The 20,401-nt window shown below is 35.9% G+C and overlaps 2 protein-coding genes and 1 long non-coding RNA gene across 5 annotated transcripts in view; all 3 read left to right on the top strand.

Annotated features, from left to right (window-relative positions):
• The window catches only part of LOC100891642, a 35,718-nt gene that overhangs the window by 13,093 nt on the left and 2,224 nt on the right, over positions 1 to 20,401 (top strand). The window contains exons 2-8 of one of the 2 annotated variants that reach the window (XM_030980718.1): positions 6,773 to 6,946; positions 7,493 to 7,533; positions 8,538 to 8,705; positions 9,137 to 9,254; positions 9,940 to 10,134; positions 10,836 to 10,876; positions 11,506 to 12,636. In XM_030980718.1, the coding sequence (XP_030836578.1) occupies positions 6,773 to 6,946; positions 7,493 to 7,533; positions 8,538 to 8,705; positions 9,137 to 9,254; positions 9,940 to 10,134; positions 10,836 to 10,876; positions 11,506 to 11,646 (878 nt within the window). In that variant the 3' untranslated portion in view covers positions 11,647 to 12,636. Of the gene's footprint in view, positions 1 to 6,772; positions 6,947 to 7,492; positions 7,534 to 8,537; positions 8,706 to 9,136; positions 9,255 to 9,939; positions 10,135 to 10,835; positions 10,877 to 11,505; positions 12,637 to 20,401 lie in introns of those variants that run through there. The other variant, XM_030980720.1, reaches the window with a different exon arrangement.
• On the top strand, positions 718 to 5,120 carry LOC115922239. Of its 2 annotated transcripts, XR_004063376.1 has the most exons (3): positions 718 to 1,005; positions 2,236 to 2,391; positions 2,886 to 5,120. It is a non-coding gene; the product is annotated as an uncharacterized LOC115922239 (long non-coding RNA). The 2 variants fall into 2 exon arrangements; XR_004063375.1 differs by having other exon boundaries at positions 2,236 to 5,120.
• On the top strand, positions 16,043 to 18,884 carry LOC105447368. Its single transcript, XM_030980722.1, has 3 exons — positions 16,043 to 16,249; positions 18,040 to 18,213; positions 18,796 to 18,884. Exons 1-3 carry the CDS (start codon positions 16,132 to 16,134, stop codon positions 18,867 to 18,869), a joined length of 366 nt encoding a protein of 121 aa, XP_030836582.1. The 5' UTR covers positions 16,043 to 16,131; the 3' UTR covers positions 18,870 to 18,884.

Raw genomic sequence — 20,401 nt, 5'->3', positions numbered from 1 at the left:
AGAAACCAGGAAGATCTAATGGTTTGAACATGGGTGTAAAAATCCTAAGTCAAACCATTAGAAACCTTAACAAACCAGTAGAGCCTAATAGTTTTGAAGACCAGTAGAAACCGATAGAAACCATTAAGATCTAATGGTTTGAACATGAGTGAAAAAATCCTTAGTCAAACCATTAGAAACCTTAACAAACCAGTAGAGCCTAATGGTTTTGAAGACCCGTAGAAACCAATAGAAACCATTAAGATCTAATGGTTTGAACATGGGTGAAAAAAATCCTAAGTCAAACCATTAGAAACCTTTGCAAACCAGTAGAGCCTAATGGTTTTGAAGACCCGTAGAAACCAATAGAAACCAGGAAGATCTAATGGTTTGAACATGGGTGAAAAAATCCTAAGTCAAACCATTATATAAACCTTTACAAACCAGTAGAGCCTAATGGTTTTGAAGACCAGTAGAATCCAATAGATCTAATGGTTTTAACATGGGTGTAAACATTCTAAGTCAAACCATTAGAAACCTTTACAAACCAGCAGATATATCGAGCTCAGTGGTTCTGAAACCAGTATATGATCATTCTAGCACCGCCTCTTGATCAATCTAACTTTTTTTTTTATTTAAGCCCAAAACAGCTAGGGGTGAAAAACTCTCAAATTGCATTAGTCATTATATTAATAGTTTTATTTTACAGATTGTGCAACATCTTGACATGCCCTATAAGGTCTGCAATATTGATCAAGACTACAAGCCCCAAAACCCCCAAATGCAAATGCGACTCCCGCCTTTTTTGAACGGGTACATACAGCATGGCATCCCTCTGTGCTACACTATAGCACTGTACTGTGTGTCAAGGCATGCAGTGTGTGCGTACAACCAGCCAGCTGCCATGCATGCCGTATGAGACACACACAAGACAGCAAGACAGCCATTCCTATCAACAGCTACAGGAGCCAGAGCAGAGACAAATCCTTTTATTACTTTGTTTTCCCCTGCTATTCTTCAATATGGGTAAGTTTTAGATTTACCTAATTTATTTGCAATATGTGCAGTAACTGTTTTCTGTTTTGAAACGTAGTAATGTATGATTGTGAACTAGTAGAAGTAGGAGTGCTTTCAACGCCTGCCGCCAAGATGAGAAATGTATTGTATTGTCCCATCTATCTATTTTCATGTTAGATCTTGATGGAATCATCATTCAAAGCAAAGTTTGTGCATTCACCTACACATGGCTTTAAAGGCATCGTTTAACAATGTTAAATCTGAGATGCATGGCCCTACGTATCATGCACTGTGTCAGTGATATGGTGTAATATTGAAGCCCTGAAAAATTTCGCTTCAAAATGATCATGAATGATGAAGTGCCTCAAAAAGTAAAAATCTTTGACTTTTGAGTGACCGGTTTTACTATACTCATTTTTCCCAATAGACTGTAGTGTTATAAAACCGTTGGGGAAAACGGTTTTTTGAAATTTCGAATTCCAATCATAATCTTGATAATCAGACAGGCGATTGGCTTGTATTAAACGTCATGGGATTTTTTACTGACCTAAAGGTTTATGCCTATAATTATGATTGCAGCATGAGCTTAATCCAGGATTTTGTTTCAGAATCTGAGGCAATGTTACCGAGTCACTTTAACTCTGCTGTAAACCATGTCAATTTTGAGAATTGAGTGCTTTATTCTTTTTTAAAATAAATAAAGTGCTGCATGAGAAGCATAAACGCCTGATCTGCAAGACTACAGTAGTTTTAATTTTATATAATTTTCTCGTCTTTTTTAAATTTTGATTACATGTATTTCAATTTAAACGACTTAAACGACTTATATTCCTTAAATTCTGTTTTAAACTACTGATTTAAAACACTAGTCAACGCACCCTTTCGCACCGAACGCACTAGTCAACGCACCTTACATTCAGCTATTCAGGTTCGTGGCTATAACTCACCCCCCGTGCTTATCCCGAAAAGGGTGTGTTAAGGCGGTACTCCGTTCTCAACGCACCCTAATTTCGAGACAAGCGGGGGAGGGGGCTTTAATCTATTTATGGTGTGTTCGCACAATATATACAGAAGCCCTTATCTGGAAATAAACGGCTAGAACCGTAAATGGTAAACAAAATTCTTTACCCACAGGCTGTACGAAGTAAGAAGATTAAAGTAGGCCTACATGAATGTGTGTTGCACGTGCGTCAACCGTTCAATTTGTTTTAACTTTATTTATTTTCTTATTAATTGTAGGCATCTGTTGACATCTTTCGCCAAACAGTGGATTCAAACACATTGTGGCAACAGTATATTGACGTGAGACCATGCAGAAAATGCTACTTTCTCTCAACCTTCTGGATCAGCATTCAGCAGCGTAGCAGCCTCATGACACATTTGAAGCCTTTATCGGTAATTGGGCAGATGTACTTGTATTATTTCTGTACATATATTTTTCATTCTTCCATGATCATGACACTGATTAATTAGACATCAAGAATTATTCATTTCATTCGAATAAAATGAGTTTCATATATATATAATTCAATTAATTTCAGATCACTAAAACCTGCAGGTATGTTGCAATAACCGACCATATTTTGTGAGTTTCGAACAGTGTTCTTTTCCCTCCTCAGCAATGGAGCTTTGATTCTTCTTTTATCACCAAACTAGAATTGTATTGATAATTATTTACAAACAAATCCTGAATCATGTTTGCATTGCCAACAAACTTTTAAAATGCAAAGGCATGTTTATATTATGTTTGTAAGCAATGAGAGATTATTTTATTTAGTACTTTTCAGACAGAATTTATTATTTAATTCATTGTTTACGTTCTAGTTTTAAAATGTATAAACGTTTTTCTTAACTTGTTTTCCTTTCTTTTTGCTCTATTGATGCATTAGAATTCTTTGCGTGCATGTACCCTGGATCAAGCAGCACTTGCCTTATACAGGAGATTCTACCCAAAATCTAAACCATGAGTCCCAGCTGAAGAGGAATATTTCCAAAATGAGGTCTACACACATAGAGGTTACTTTCCCCTTCATTATAGAGATACAGAGAGAGGGAGAGAGAGATGGGGGGGGGGGGGGGGAGTGAGTTATAGCCACGAACCTGAATAGCTTAGCTGTAGAACTGAAATGCCCATTCATGTCACTTGCCATTTTGATGAATTACAGGGTTTACAAACATACATGTAGGCCTACATTTTTACCCTTTGGGGAAAAGATCTTGGTATTTGCGTATATTTGTTATTACTATTTATGACGTAGACCTGTTTCATAATGCGTATGTAGTAGATCAGTCTCGTGCTCACCCCCACCCCCTTCGTATCGAAATGTCAATTCCAAAAACCTGTGGCAAATTATATATATTGGTAATAGAGAAAAATTGAGTGAGGTAAATGCAATACAAATCTATTCCAATCTTAAGCACTTAAGACTTGTTAAGGAATGGCACGTGAACCGCCAAAAAATTAAAAAAATTGTGTCTTGAAATAAATGGGAAAGTAGTCCTGCAGCTCATCATAGTGACGTACATTACCGATTCAGCCAATTTAAAATGCCCATAGGTTTAGTGATCACAGCTTTCAACAATCCATAACCACCTTATTTTGTGTCAGATTTAATGTGGTATTTTTTAAAAGTATAGTTGTCTGTTAAGGTTGGATTTCTCTTTAAAAAGTGTAAAGGGTAAGCCCTATGTAACATAATGTGATGAGGCAATTTTCGTTATAAAACCAAATCAAAGTGCCGCGGAACAAATTATTTCGTTCACCTGTTAAGAATAATGGTATTTCGATAGTCAGAATGCGAAATGCAAACATGTGTTGTTAGGTAGGGCAACACATAATGTATTCAATTTGCATTCTGACTATTTAAATACATTTATTGGTAAAAGGTGAATTTAATAATTGGTAATGAGGCACTTAACGAGGACCTATTCATTAAATTTGATAATTACAATACGACAATGGCCTACATGTATTCATATGAATGGGAAATCTTTGAACTGTTATGTCGTTTCTGAGGGTTCATAATTTTATATGTTCAAGGATTCATAATTCTACAAATGAAGTAGGGTTCTTAATTCTGAAAATGAACTAGGATTCATAATTCCAAAAATGGAATATGGTTCATAATTCCGAAAATTAAATAGGGCTCAATATACTTCCAAAAGTTTATTATTCTGAAAATGCAAATAGAACCCTTTATCCTTTTTGGAATTACGAACCGTCAATATAATGAATCCTATTTTATATTCAAAATAATACCATTTCATTTGCGGAAATATTAACCCTATTTTAATATCGTTATTAACGCCCCTTTTTCGATTCCAGAATTACGCACCCTATTTATTTTTCGTAATTATGAAATCTATTTCATTTCTAAATTCAAACCTTTTAAAATATGGACCATATTTCATTTGTTTATCAAATGTCAGGAGGAAATTGAAATTTGTCATAATACATTGTACTATCAAGTTACATTTATTGATGAACAGCACACTCTTTAGTTACCATAATATCACATCACTTGTCAAAATAATAAGGCCGTGAATGATTTTCTTTTGCTTGTGAATGTAGTAGGCTTATATTATGTAGTACACAATATTTCATTTCCAATTGCTGCAACTTTATATCAATCCTTTACATATACTTTGACAATCTACAGGTAAAAATCATGCTTTGAGTTATCATTTGTGAATTATTCTCCAAATTGAAATGCATGAATAAAGTACTTAAATTTGTGCAAGTGAACTTATTCTCTATGGTGGAAAATTACAAAAGAAATTTCTCATCAAAAATGCATGCTCATTGTTTCTACTCATGATACTTACCGTAAGAAAACTTGTAAATTGCCAAACCTACTCTTTTAAACATCTACTCCAAATTTTCAAGATTGATTTCTCTCTGTTAAAACTGGCCATAACTTTTAGACAATAATTACACAATTTAACAGTTTTTTGTGTGTCTTCTTTTGTTGTTGAAATGTGTAAAAAAAAAAAAAAAAAAAAAAAAAATCCTTTTTTATTTAAGCTGTTAAACGTTCATGTAATTGTAATCACTATATGATGTATGATATTCTGACAGATAATAAAAGGATACACTGTTAAGTGTTAAATATGATAAAGATGAACCAACAGGATTGTGATGTCTTTTGTTAACAGATCTTTGCGAGAGAAGTGGCTGAACCTCAAGAAAATGGTTAATTGTGTTGGAAGCGAACTTCATGCCAGCTCTTGTCATTTTCGTGTCTTCTTTGCAGACCAGCATGCTCTTTCAAAGTAAAAACAAAAAACAAACAAGGGCTGGCAGATTTTGTGAAGAGTACTGTGTTGGAAGTGCATTGAGGTAGTATAATTTCAACTGATCAAAACAATGTCAACCATGTAATGTAACCAATGCTATGGTTCAATTGGGGATTCCTACTTGTTTTCTACTGGTCTCCTAATGGTTCCATTGGGGATTCCTACTTCTTTTCCACTGGTCTCCAAATGGTCCCAGTTGGGATTCCTACTGGTCTCCTAATGGTTCCATTAGGGTTTTCTACTGGTCTTCTACTGGTCCCCTAATGGTTTCTGTACGGATTCCTACTGGTCTCCTAATGGTCCCAGTTGGGATTCCTACTGGTCTCCTAATGGTTCCATTAGGGTTTTCTACTGGTCTTCTACTGGTCCCCTAATGGTTTCTGTACGGATTCCTACTGGTCTCCTAATGGTTCCAGGACTTCTTTTTTACTGGTCTAATGGTTCCAGCACTTCTTTTCTACTGGTCTCCTAATGGTTTTTGTATCGATTCCTACTGGTCTTCTACTGGTTCCAGTGGGGATTTCTACTTGTTTCCTACTGGTCTCCTAATGGTTCCAGTTGGGATTCCTACTGGTCTCCTAATGGTTCCGTTAGGTTGTTCTACTGGTCTTCTACTGGTCTTCTGCTGGTTCCAGTACGATTTTTTTCTACTGGTTTTTAATGGAAAAAGCGCCACTTTCCATATTGAAACCAGTAGAGAATTGACCAGTAGAAACCATTAAAAATCTGTACTGGTTTTCTCTAATGGTTTCTATGGGATTTTCGACCTGGGAGACCATGCAATTTTCTTCCATTATTTTGTCAAACCAGTTTTGCAGCAGATATCAGTTGATATAAGGATTCATTATTTTATTTTGTTTCAGTGATTAATATACCCTACTTACATTGACGTTTTTTCGATAGCCGGGCTAGCTAGCCGTTTTCCATAGGCCTTTATTGATTTAATAACAAGTCCCTACGACAAGATAACATCCATTTCACTCCCAAAATAAAATCATTTAAAAAATCAACATAACTTGATATATTTCGAGGGTATTTTAAAATGTCGGTCCTTATGATACTAACATGAGCACCGAAATGTAGGACCAGTGGCGTAATTTTTAAATATTTTTGTTAACTGGATCAATGCAATTTGGTGCATAAGTACGCTAAAGCCCGTTTAAACACCAATCGCACGATTTAGGGTCACATTTTGATCAAAATTAACTTCTTTTCAAAGGATTTATGTTTTTCATTGACAATTTTTAATGGTAAATAACTAAATATACATGTAATTTGGATCTCAGAGTTCAGAGAATTTTAAAGTAATGTGTCATTAATGCATGTATAACACATTTTCGGCGTCCCAAGGCAAAAGCGATGCCCCCCCCCCCTCACGGAGGGCCCAAAATGGTGGTGCCCAGGGGCCGAATTTGTCATTGAAGTATCATGAATGGTGTGAATATACGTATTATGTTAAAACCATTCTATTTTCCAACAGATTTTATAAATCATTTCAACCTTGGGCACTTTTCGGCGCTTCTCACCGAGGTTATAGATGAGACAGAATGCAAGAGAGAAGTTATTGGATGCGCCTTCCTTTCCTTTCCATATAATTACATTGCTGGTCGGGCATGTTTTCTACACTGCTGTTATGTGAAGCCAGCCTTCAGAGGTATGGATCTATTTTATATTCAAAATAACCTTCAATCCTACTTCTAAGCCCCCCCCCCCCCCAACCCCATCCAGGTTACGCCAATGCTAACTTCTTTAACTCTTTGTCCACCATGCATATCCCTCAACTGCCTCAACTCGGGGACCCATAACACCTAGCCCATGCAGTGCAGAGTTTTTTCGGGGTAGAGTATGTTGACGAAATATTCATTTTGACTGATTTTAGAAATATATAGAACCTTATTGGTAGCATTCCTTACTTTTGTTCGTCTTTCTTGTTTTTGTGTATATATAATATATATATAAATTGGACAACAGAAATAATAGATTGTTTACATTACGTTCCTGTAAATCATAATAATGGCCGGTGATGTATAGACAAGGAATATAAAATATTGATTCATGTAATTATCAAATAACAAGATTCAAGATGACGTTTGAACTCTCATGCGGTGGGTTAGACAACATTTTTCTACTCCCAAATAAATTATGATAACGATGTTTACCACTTGATAAATCCATTATGATATTTTTTTTAACCTTCCAGACCATGGGCTCCAGCCTGAATTGATAAAGCTAGCCAAAAAGGTTTGTTACAAGTTCAACTTCCGATATAGTTGAACAGAACATTAAAGGATTCAATCACTTTATAATTATCTCCTTTGAGATAGTTTGTTTGTTTATTATATGACTCTTCATATATTTATGGTAAGACATTAAGACCAATGTCGTGCACTGTACTACACTCTTTTAACGAGTAATCGTTTCATGTACAAACGATTCGTTTGTACATGTACTATGATATTCTTTCTTAATTTCCCTTCACAGAACCACCGTTTTTCATTAGACCAAGATCCCTTCCCAAGTGCGAATTCTTAACCAAATTTTCCATCACATTAATGTACATGTAGATCATCAGAATATGTTGTTTTTCGATATAATTTTCGTAGTGCGATTATAAAAGGGTGTATCTAACTGAGCGGCGAACGCTTACGAACGTTCGAATTTTGGATTTGCCAACTTTTCTGACGAAAGATTAGTAAATATTTGCCAATTCTTTGCCACTATTTGTAAATGTTTGGGACCTTTTGCTAACTCTTTATACTCAATGGGTCGATTTTATATAGGAACTATAATTATGGTCACGTGGTCGCTAGCATTGGCGAATCAAAAAGAACTTCAGCGACACCGTCTTACAATCGTTTGCAAAGGCTTGCGACTGCTTTGTAAACGCTTGCAACTGTTTGCGGAAAGATAAATTCGTAAAGAAAAACAGTTTGCAACGATTTGAACTGTTTGCGAACCTTCTTGCAACCTTTTACGAACATTCTGCAATGTTTTACGATCCCTTTCGAAACCCCAAATTCGCTACTTTAGCAAGCATTCGTTGCTCAGTGAGATACCCCCTTCAGCCTAGTTCAGAGTTTATTCGGGGTAGAGAGTCTTGGCAAAATATTCACTTTGGCCGATTTTAAAAATGTCTAGAACCAAGGCTAGGTAATGAGTGATGATGAATCTCATATTTGCGTCTGTCAACTATATTTTGCGTGTTCATGGTTCTGTTACAATCGCGGCTATGCCTTTGATTCTAGGTTTCTGTAGATAAAGGAACCCGCGCCAGCGTGATGACTGTATGTGGGAAAGACGGTACATTCGAATCAGCCTTGGAAGCTGAAGGAGGGATCAATATGACCACCATGCCGTCAGGTCCTGGTGATTTCTGGGAGATGCAGAATCACTCGACTATACCAGAGTTTTCGGTAAATTACTTCATGTAGATTATATTAAATGATACATATTTGACATCATTGTACTTTTTAACCACATAAAACATACCTACATAGTACATCCATAAAACATTACATCGTTAATAATTATTGTTTAGCCGATTTCCATTTCAATGCTCGCTTTATTGTGAACTATTTTCCCCATAAGGCCACTCTCTTCTCTCCCTTCGTTTAAATGTTGTGGTCTAGTGGTAAGTCAGTGGACTGTAGATCACAAGGTACGGGGTTCAAATCCAGGGTAATAATGTCTCAGCGCCATGAGCATCATTGATTGACGGATATGCACTCTCCCCTTCCCCCCTCCTTCTCTCTCTTTCTTAATAACTCTGTATAACTCTCTCGATTATACTATCTCTCACTTAAATCTCACATGTTCTTACTTTCTGTTCTCATTTACTTTTCAGGATGACGATTATGTGATTCGTGAAGGGACACCTGAAGACCTAGATGACGTATACGCTTTATGTGAAAAGCTGATTGAGTATGAAAAAGTGGAGGAGTTTGTATCGAATACCAAAGAAGGTAAGCTGCTAGAGGCAAAGGCAAGAGACAAGCAAGACAGTAAAATTGGCTAGTAATTAATGAAAATAAAATGATATACCTTTGAATTACGCGGAAGAATGCATGCATGTAATAAAAAATAGGCCCTTTTCTTTATCCGACTTAGTAGATCATATTTGATACTTATGCAGCGTCTAAAAAATCATTTTCTAAGCTCTCCTGCTACCCGAAGATGCCAGCATAGCTGATAATATGTGGTTGGACTAACGTGTGCGTTTCGGACCTTCTAACAGTGTTTAGAAGGTCCACATGACCGCAGTGTTCGGGCCTTTTATGAACATCTATTTATAAGGTCCACATAGGACTGCAGTTTTGGGCCTTTTGTGAACAGCTGTTTAGTATATAGGTCCGCGGGACCAAAGATCACGAGGCCGGAGGCCGACTAGGTGATAATTTCGATCATGAACTTTCTACTATAGTTGTCTCATCAGGAACCGAGCTCTCATTGCTGTCCCCAGAATTAACTTCAGTGGAAAAAGTAAATGTAAACTGCGTTCATCAGTTTATTTGGTTGACTAGAGTAACATGTGCCCGAGATTAATACATGACAAAAGTAGCATTCACTATTTGGTTCGTTCTTTTTACATGTGTATATAAGAAATTTTAACATAACTTCCGTATATCTTGTACCCCCCCCCCCCCCCAGAATTTGTAAGCGATGGCGGAGTGGATGAAGCCCTGTACGGAACAGTCATTTTAGAACATCGGCGTCGTGTTGACGACCATGAGGACACCGTCATCCATGATATCATCGGATGTGTACAATATTCAAAGATGTATCATGCATTGAAAGGAAATACATATTACCTACAAGGACTCTATATCGAACCAGGTCATAAAGGTATAAAGCCGTCTCTTCTCATTCTTCTCTCATGTATTCTGCCAAAGGCAGGTCCACAAACCAGAGTCATCAGTAGTTCTTTCCCCATCCCTCTCTATCTTTAGCCCTCTTCTTCATTCTGTCACCTATCAAGTCTGACGCAATCCCAGTTTGCCGTCTTCCTCTTACCCTTTTACCAACCATCTTTCCTTCCAAGATGTACCATGTAACCCCCCCCCCCCCGTAAGATGTGTCATTTCAGTATGTTCAGTGTAATTGGCTTTTCTGGTTCAAAGAAGAAAACATTCTTGAAAAGAAATGAAGCCGTCGAGAAGAAGAAAAAAATTGAAAATAGAAAATTTATTTGAGATTAAGATTTGCCAAATTATTCGTTATATAAATACTGTTAATCACACGTAATGATTTATGCTACAATATGTGCAACATCTCTAATATTGTGTGAATGCTAATTTCATGAATGTTCATTAGTGTTTAAATCTAGTCTAGTGTGTGTTAGTTTGTTCTGCTTCTTTAGTCATTCGTGTGTTACGTGAATGAATCAAGCAAGTGCTTTTAATTAATATTACTTGTTTTGTGTTTTGTTTTACCTATTTGTAAAGATGAATAAATTCTGGAATATTGTTTATGTTTGTTTATTAGAAATTACGAAATAAAATGTCCATATCGTCTTGATTCTTTCCTATGCTTCATATATTTTCCAGGAAAAGGATTGGGTAAGGCATTAGTCCAAGCAGCACTACAGGTAAGAGTCAGCTACTAGATTAATTGAAGGATTTTTTAAAAGTCATAAAACCATCCTCGCTATCGCAAGACTGAATTGCGTTTTTTGTAAAAGACCAACACTACATTGCTGTTTAAGCGGGGGAATTTGTTGTTTCTTTCGTTTATTACACTTATTTCTAATCTAACCCAAACAATATTCTCAAAGCATTCGCTTGGATCCAGCCGAAGCATTCTGCTTTTTAAAGTTTAAAAAACTCACCTGCCCCGTCAAAGAAATTTCCAATCGAAGTTTGAAGATTTAAATTTAAATTTAAATTTTTAATTTAATTTGATGTCGCCGATATCCCTACAGCCAGTCGCCATAATAGGGTTAGCATTCTAAACAAGGGTCTCGCGTTCGAATCCAGTGATTTTTTTATCAACTATTCTTGGAATTTCATAATCAATCGATATTTAAAAGAGTTTCCAGAACAATTTGTATAATGTTATATGCTTTCAATTATTAAAGTAATTTGTATGCATGTGATCTCATGTTAATCATTTCGAAGAACCCATTTAAACAGATCTTTTTGTTCTTCATCCGATGCACCATTCGGCCATGACGGATCTTTTCCTCGTTTGTTTTTTCTTTTCTTTTCTATTTTACAGATTTGCAAGGATCGCAATGGTGACGGATTCATCTTCATGATTATGACTGAAAACATCGTATCACAATCACTCTTCAAATCACTCAAGGGTATTAACATGACTCAATCAAAACATAACGTAACATCATACTTACTCAGGTAACAAGATATTGCAAGCACATATCACTGGTAGATTAAATTTTAATTTCGATCATAGAAGGTTCAAAGATCTCGTGTAGATTCTTAATCAAAATCTATTCCCCTTTATCTTAAGCAGCAAGGAATTAACGATGAAGGTAGCTATCAAATCCAAAGTTTCCATTGTTTTTGCGACAATAATTGGAAATTAAGCAAAGCCATATAACTCTTAAACAATATAAAATAAGGTTTTGCCACAAAAAGAGAGACAGAGAGAAGAGAACAAAGAAAATAGCTACAATATTATTGGGCCGAATAAGGAACGGTTATTTTAGCAGCAGTTGCTTGGTAATCACCTGCCTCTGACATTTCTATGTTTTCTATACTTTATAAATTATAATTATGTGCTCAAACCCTCTACCCTTATATTAGGAGTCAATTGAGTGAGCCATTAACGACACTTCAACCGATAGAGTTGATTTTATTGGCCCGTCTTTGCGGGTCCATGAATAAGCTTGTTTTCGGCTCATGATTCCACTTTTATTTCAAACATGGCTGCCACTCGTAATTTACTGAGAATGAAAGCAAAGGCATATTAAACTTGCTTATTGCAAATTATGAAATTCAACCACTAGTCAAATAAGTGTGCAAATACAGGTTTAAAACGCAGAAGCACACACGTGCATGGAGCAAATAAATACGAATGTAAGAATAAGGGATGAGAGTAAAATAAAGAGATAAGACACCTTGTGAAAGATGAAAGAAGGAGTGTGTGACTAATGTGCTTCTACCTCTGTTTTGCCCTTATGATTTGCATACGTGATGAATTTTTCAATAATTCATTTTGTATTTACTTCTCCTTTTCGGGGTCTATATATCAACTTTTTAATTTACATGTATATTGATATTTGTATAGTGCAGCTGGATGATTTTCAATCTGTACCTTATTTTGCTATTTTCTGTATGTCCTTGTATATTAAAGATAATAACAAATTGAGGATTTTGTTTCAAAAAATTTAATTGACTTGAGTTTACTTGAACTGTGTAATGTGCGTGTGTGGACGTATGTTGTGCAGAAGTGCTAATAAACGTTATGATTATTCGCTCATCGACCAGCTATAATTATGTCGACACAACAAAGCATGGGTTAAACACGACCGTAACAAATTGAAATCTAGAACAAAATACATTTTGCCTAGAGCGAAATTATTTTGTCTCGAACAAACTTAATTTTGTTGCATATTGCTCCGATTGTCTCATTTTCGCTCGCGTGAACATTGCCGGCACAAACCACTGACCTCTACCTCCTGAACGGATCATCGCCCATTCCCATTCATTATACGTTACGTACTAAAAGGCTGTATTGTCTGACCGTTCATGAATATTCATGTGTTTGCTAAACTCGGCAAAATGTTTGCTTTTACTAAATGGAAAAATTACGGTGGGGGGGGGGGGGGTTGGACGAAATGGACATAATGAAATAGGCAGAAGTGATCTATGATAATTCATGCTTTTTATGTTTCGTGTGCTCGACCTATAATCTTCAAATCGCTTGGTAAACTGAGTCCAAAGTTAGACTTGTTTCACATGTGTATTATAGGCAATGACGAGCTTGCAACCTATTTTGAAAAATTACGGTGGGTGAACTTTCAAAAGTCAATGAGACATGAGGGCTTCAATGAAAGAGCTAGTGATAACGTACGTCGGGGTGGATGTGCTTTTCGTTTAAACAAAAAAATGAATTTTTAACGATTTTTAAAAAAAACGTCCATAGGCTAACATGTTAGGCTGCTGACTCTGATCATGCTCTGACGATAGGGGGCGTTGTGAAATAAACGGAGCCATATGTAAAATAATTCCTACAAAAAAAATTGTAACAGCTTTTATGTTACAGAAAGAATTCTGTTACAAAATCATTTTCCTCGCAATGTTCAGACAACTTCTTTGTCTTATACATTCTTTCCAAACTATGCTGATTTTTTTCTTCTTTCAAGGTACCTGTATGACTATTCTTCTTCTTCTTCTTCTTGGGGGGGGGGGGGGGGGGGTGGGGTGGGAGAAAAAATAACATGTATTGCAACTTTCTTAAGTGAATAGAAAGTTGGATACCAAACAAAAAATGTCATCACCTCCATTGTTGTATGATGTAGGATATTTACCAAATTTCTTCTCAAGTCTTCGTGATCCACACGGTGAAATTCAACGTCCAAAATGTAGTTCAAAAAAGGGATCGAACTTCACATTGCTCTGATATTTTGCTTCTTTTGTATGACTTTAATTGCACGTGTTGCATAAGTTAAAGTGGAAATTAAAAAAAATCACAAAATGTAAATTAATGTATAATAATAAAATAATAATAATAGGCATTTCTATAGCGCCATCTATCTAGAAACTGGTAAGAGGACATTTTTTTTTGTCCCGAAATTTGAAAATTTGACCGATCGACGTTCCGTTGGGGGGGGGGGGGGGTAAGGTCACCTTTTTTAGGTCACTCATTGGCATAAATTTTTTTTTAATTAAAAAAAAAATGAGGGTGGGGGTTCCTCCAAAACCCACACATAAAAACAAATGAGGGGGGGGGGTTCACCCCAACCCCCCCCCCCCCATGCAAATCATGTCCATCCTGTGATCTCATACATCTCAGCAACGTTCGGAGAGCTCTTCAGGTGCTATGCCGGGGCTGTATTTAAGTGTTTTGTAATAAGCAATGGACTATCCAACCGTTTTATCATTCTATCATTGTTATATAAGTCTTTGATTTTGTTATATTGTGTTTTTGTTTTTTTATGATGATTTTCGGAAATAAAACAAACAAATTACTTCGAATGTTTCCAAGCATTGAATTTTGATAACCTTGTCGAATCAAATTTTTACCTTTGCAATAATGAAAATAAAGTTAGTTTTTAAAATCAATGAATATCTACTTGAAGCTGCTCTGATTTATTTTCTAGTACATGTTCTCGTTTTATTGTCAATTTGAAAAGTGTTCCTTGTCTGTATTTTCTTTTCTTTTTACAGTTTACATAATTTGTCATTACAGCGTTTATAAAAGAACAGAGTGGATCGTCATTTAAATACCCTTTGTGTTTTTTGTTCATCATGTGAAATAGATAAATAAATGATAAATAATGCATTTTAAAATTGAAAAAAGCGTTATAATGATTACTTGATATCAACAAAAGGGGCGGTGTGGTCAATTTAGCAATATGAGACTATGAAAGTCGAATATTGTATGCATTTTGGCCAAACCCATATAATGTGCATAGCAACATCTGCACGGCCAATAGGCAAAAACTTACAAATAACCATTTACTCCATTGCGCCCCACCCCCCCCCCCCATAAAAAAAAAAAGATTGACGCCCCTGTATCTCAGGCTTGTCTTTGACACGTGCTCCTTTTCTTTTTTAATAAGTGTCTTGTCCCTTTCGATATGTTTTCCCTTTCCTCTCATCATTAAACGAGCCTCTAATTTCAAGCGACTAAGAGCAATTTCCCCCAAAGCTCACACACTACGCTTCCTCACATTAAGACATAATAATGTTACTAATCAAAAGACTGTTAAGTCTCCGTTATGAGAATGTGCTTACAGGATTGGTTTTTTTTTCCTCTTAATAAGATGTAATTTTTCGCACTGCAACCTCACAGATCTATACAAAAAAAGTACCAATCTATACACATTTATTTTAAAAAGCGGAACAGTAATATTATTTAAACACATTAATGTTCATGTGTCTTCGCCGGTCATCTGCATTGTTAACACGTCGGTATACATGAATCTCGGTTTGTTTGACTCTCGGCTCAATCTCTTTCTCCCTCTTTCTGCTGATCTAACCTCCTCTTCTTAGAGCTTTTGCAAGCATACATTTTGTCTTATCTACCTTTCTCTCCTTTCTGCCTTCTTCATTTTTCACCATTTTTTCATTTTTTCAATATATTTTTTGTTGTCTCCTTCCCTAAACTCATAATTTCTTTATTGTTACATATTTGTTTTCAATTTTCTATGTAAACTTTGTTTTTCAAGACGTATTGTAAAACAGCCTCTGATGAGCTAAGACCTCAACAAGCTCTGCTTCTAATAGTTCCTCTTTTCCCGTGCCATTACTATGATATTTGTCTTGTTTCATTATATATTTTTGTGTAATATAACATTGCAATTTCATTGTATTGTGTTTTGCAAGAAAAATAAAATCATTTGAATCTTAACCAGAAAAGAGGTCCCAATGTCCCTATAACTAAGCGAGGGATGAGTTGATGAATTGTTAAACATAAAGTATAACACACAAAAGCATCTAAATCTATAACGGCACGATGTGAAGAAAAGTTAATGGTGCAGATAAATACACAATGGGGGAGGGTGACAATAGACAGGAAATGCAACGAGGACTTTGTACCTGTCAACATTGGTAGTACAATGAAGCCTTTCATATTCACGTGCATAGGAACTTACAACATGTTTCAGCAGTGCATAATTATGGTCAAGGGCCTTATTCATTAATTTACGGATTGAAAATGGGTCGATTTGAAAGTCGTCTAGCAACATCAACCGATGAATCAACCCTGTACGATATCCTCTATGAGTACGTCATCGAACAGGACTTGGGAGACGAATTCACGAATTCACAACAAAGTAAGTTCGAGCGTCAGTATAATCAACAAGAGAAAATAATATCCTTGATCGTACATATTGCATTCAAGGTAAATTATGTAACAGAGTGCGTGAATTTGATAGGCTTTAAAGGTATATACCAGTTTCGGAAACGCCCCCTTAAAAATGAAATGGAAGCTCTCATTACCAATCATGTGAAAGAATATGACTAATACGTGATGATACAAATTTTGCCGGAAAACCGCCTACTAATTGATATATTTTGTAAATTATTATATCTATCCGGACTAGATAGATAGCGCGTAGTCCCATATACATCTTTCTGTGTACAGTGCATGTAACTTTACCAAGACTGGTCTAAATTTCTTATCATTTTTTGATGATTACAGAATCTTGCAGTACACACCAATACTTATATACTAGATGATCAACCTTTTCTGTTCGATTCCACAACGTTTCTTTTACAATGCAATCGCATGACCAGAAGTGGTATATACCTTTAAGGTGGAAATTCAAAGACAATCGCAAATAATATGTCAACTAAATCACTAGAAACTGGTAAGTAGATGGCCATCGTACAAGTTTTTAGGTCAACTACATATCGGGTGATTTATAAAAATAAAAATACAACCACCTCCATAGCAGCTGGGATATACGAGAGATTTGCCAGACAAATAACGATGTTTTAATGACGTCAAAATATGACCAATACTGCCCAAGCAGACGACATCCCATAAAGAATGAACATAAACTGCAAAGCTATTATTGGTCAAATTATAATGAGTTTAGTGTTTATAAATGTGATGGCATTTCAAACCCTTCAAAAGGGGATATGAAACCGATTATGATAACTAAAATATTTTTTATGTAAATACACAGGATAGGGGTTAATTAACAATCAAAGAAATCAAACTTACAAATCGAAAACCTCCGGAATGATATTGAGGACGGCATTTGTTCCCTCTTGAACCGCCGAACATACCGCGGTGTGCGCAGCTGAATATACGATGGCGTTTTTTTTGTTTACAAGCGACAGATTCCTTTATTTTTGTATCGACGCATTTGGCATCAAAATAAAACTATGCGCGGGGTTTAGAGTGAGGCAATAGATTATACATTTAGCCTGACGGTAGTGAAGTAAGAGAAAGAACTCAAGAGAAGATGAAAACACAGACGCTGAAAATGTGTGAGATGTCATGGGACATCGTCTGCTTGTGCAAATCATGTCCATATTGTGATTTCACACATCTCAGCAGCCTTTATTGATTTAATAACAAGTCCCTTCGACAAGATAACATCCATTTCACTCCCAAAATAAAATCATTTCAAAAATCAAAATAACTTGATATATTTGGAGGGTATTTTAAAATGTCGGTCCTTATGATACTAAAATTTCTTGAAATATTGTTGTTAACTGGATCAATGCAATTTGGTGCATACTTTTAGTCAGGATTAAGATAAACTCCTATACGCTAAACGCCAATCACAACGATTTGGGGTAACGTTTTGATCAAAATTAACTTCTTTTCAAAGGATTTTTGTTTTTTTTTTCGTTGACAATTTTTAATGGTAAATAACTAAATATACATGTAATTTGGATCTTAAATTTGCGTCAATTTGGCGCCAATTTCAGAGAATTTTGAAGTAATGACTCATTAATAATGTATAACATATTTTCGGCGTTCCAAGTCAAAGGCGATGCCCCAAAATGGTGGTGCCCAGGGGCCGAATTTGTCATTGAAGCTATCGATTGAAGTATCATGAATGGTGTGAATATACGTATTATGTTAAAACCAATCTATTTCCCACAGATTTCATAAATCATTTCAACCTTGGGCACTTTTCGGCGCTTCTCACCGAGGTTATAGATGAGACAGAATGCAAGAGAGAAGTTATCGGATGCGCCTTCCTTTCCTTTCCATATAATTACATCGCTGGTCGGGCATGTTTTCTACACTGCTGTTATGTGAAGCCAGCCTACAGAGGTATGAATTTATTTTATATTCAAAATAACCTTCACTCCTAGTTCTAAGCCCCCCCCCCCCACCCCAACCAGGTTACGCCAATGCCAACTTCTTTAACTCTTTGTCAACCATATCACAGATATCCCCCCGCGCTACATTAATGTTGCTCTGCCTTATAACTCGGGAACCCCATAACACCTAGCCCATAATGCAGTGCAGAGTTTATTCGGGGTAGAGTTTCTTGACGAAATATTCATTTTTACTGATTTTAGAAATATATAGAACCTTATGGGTAGCATTCCTTTTGTTCATCTTTCTTGTTTTTGTGTTATAATATATATATATATATATTATTATATATATATAATTTAGACAACAGAACATAATTGTTTGCATTACGTTCCTGTAAATCATAATAATGGCCGGTGATGTATAGACAAGGAATATAAAATATTGATTCATGTAATTATCAAATAACAAGATTCAAGATTACGTTTGAACTATCATGCGGTGGGTTAGACAACATTTTTCTACCCCCAAATATATGATAACGATTTTAATTATTTGATAAATCCATTATGATATTTTCTTTTTATCCTCTAGACCGTGGACTCCAGCATGAATTGATAAAGCTAGCCAAAAAGGTTTGTTTCAACTTCAACTTCCAATATAGTTGAACAGAACATTAATGGATTCAATCTCTTTATAATTATCTCCTCTGAAATAGTTTGTTTGTTTATTATTCCCATCGTATAGAAAGAATATACAACGAAAATTAAAAATGATAGACATAATTATGTCATGATATTCAATTATACCTTTAACATAAGCAAACACCAAATCATTAAATTGAACAACAACAAAATTAAGAACGAATGTGTGTCCAACGTAATAATTGTTTCATAATTTCCCCTTTTCTGAATAAGCATTAATATTTATCAAGATCGCTGAATGTTTAAGTTGCATTTCCCTGACAATCTTTCCTTTAGTACACATTCACTACCACCACCATATCATCATCATCATCAACATTGTCATCATCTTAATCTCATCATCACTCATCATCTCTCTCTCTCTCTCTAAGTGCCATATCGTTTGACTTTGGCGATCATGCTGTTCCACAACCCTCGGCTCCTAGCCTTCTGTGTTAGTACCACTCCCAGTTCTTTCACTCCTCTCTCTTCCAACAATTTTTGCAGACTGTCCATCCAAAGTATCCTCCTTCTTCCCTACTCCTTCCCACAATTTCCCTGTCAAAGCAAGATTCTCTAGACTTTCTTTATGTGTAATGTGAACCATGACTTCAACTGCCTAATCAACATCTCACGTATCATTTTCCCTTGCACTCCAGCTCGTGTAAGAACGTCCTCATAACTAACTTTGTCAGTCCGGGGGATTTTCATCATTCTTCTTAAAACCACATTTCGCAACTTTCCAAACGCTTTTAGTATCAGAAGCTAAAGTCCATGCTTCACTACCATACATCAGTACTACTGGTAGATGTAACAATGCAATACTCTTATTCTGGTCTATACTCATTGTTCGATTTGTCAGAATATTGCCTAACTTTGAAAATGCAGATTTAGCGAGAGCTATCCTTCTCTTGATCTCTCTGTCTCACATCTGGCATCCTCGGTGATCATGCTGCCGAGGTAGTTAAATGAAAAGACTTGTTTAATAATCTGTTCTTTCAGTTTCAAGTTACATTTTGGACTGCTCTTCTTGGAGACCACCAGGTACTTTGTCTTGGTATAGTGTGATCTCTAGTCCCATTCTCTCACTTTCTTTTACAACTACATTCAGGAGTCTCTGGAGATCTTTCTCTGATTCAGAAAATAAAACAGTGTCTTCAGCATATCTAATATTTGTGATTGAATGGCCACCCACTTGTATCCCATTTTCAGCCTCCAATTCACTATACATATTGAACAGGTCCGGCGACATAACACAACCCTGTCTGACTCCCCGTCTGATATTAATATATTCACTACACTCTCCTCTACCCTGATGCATGCAAACTGATTCCAATATTGAATTTGTAGCAGTCTTAGATCTTTCCTATATATCAAACTTTTTCAGCTATTCAAAAAGTTCTGCATGTTATGCTTTATCAAAAGCCTTGGAATAATCAATAAAACACATGTGCACATCCTTTTGCATTTCCTCTGCTCTCTCCGTTATATTTCTAACGACAAATATTGCATTTCTT

Source organism: Strongylocentrotus purpuratus, unplaced genomic scaffold (genome assembly GCF_000002235.5).
Source record: "Strongylocentrotus purpuratus isolate Spur 01 unplaced genomic scaffold, Spur_5.0 spur5_scaffold_11, whole genome shotgun sequence".
Classification (NCBI taxonomy): domain Eukaryota; kingdom Metazoa; phylum Echinodermata; class Echinoidea; order Camarodonta; family Strongylocentrotidae; genus Strongylocentrotus; species Strongylocentrotus purpuratus.
Note: the sequence above shows the minus strand (reverse complement) of the source record. Positions and strands in the feature narration are given on the sequence as shown.

Excerpts from the sequence above, each read along its gene's own strand:
- LOC105447368 (XM_030980722.1), top strand. The coding sequence starts at position 16,132 with ATGGGTCGATTTGAAAGTCGTCTAGCAACATCAACCGATGAATCAACC. Across the intron at positions 16,250-18,039 it reads ATTCACGAATTCACAACAAA|ATTTCATAAATCATTTCAAC; the intron begins GTAAGTTCGAGC and ends TATTTCCCACAG. Across the intron at positions 18,214-18,795 it reads TGTGAAGCCAGCCTACAGAG|ACCGTGGACTCCAGCATGAA; the intron begins GTATGAATTTAT and ends TTTATCCTCTAG.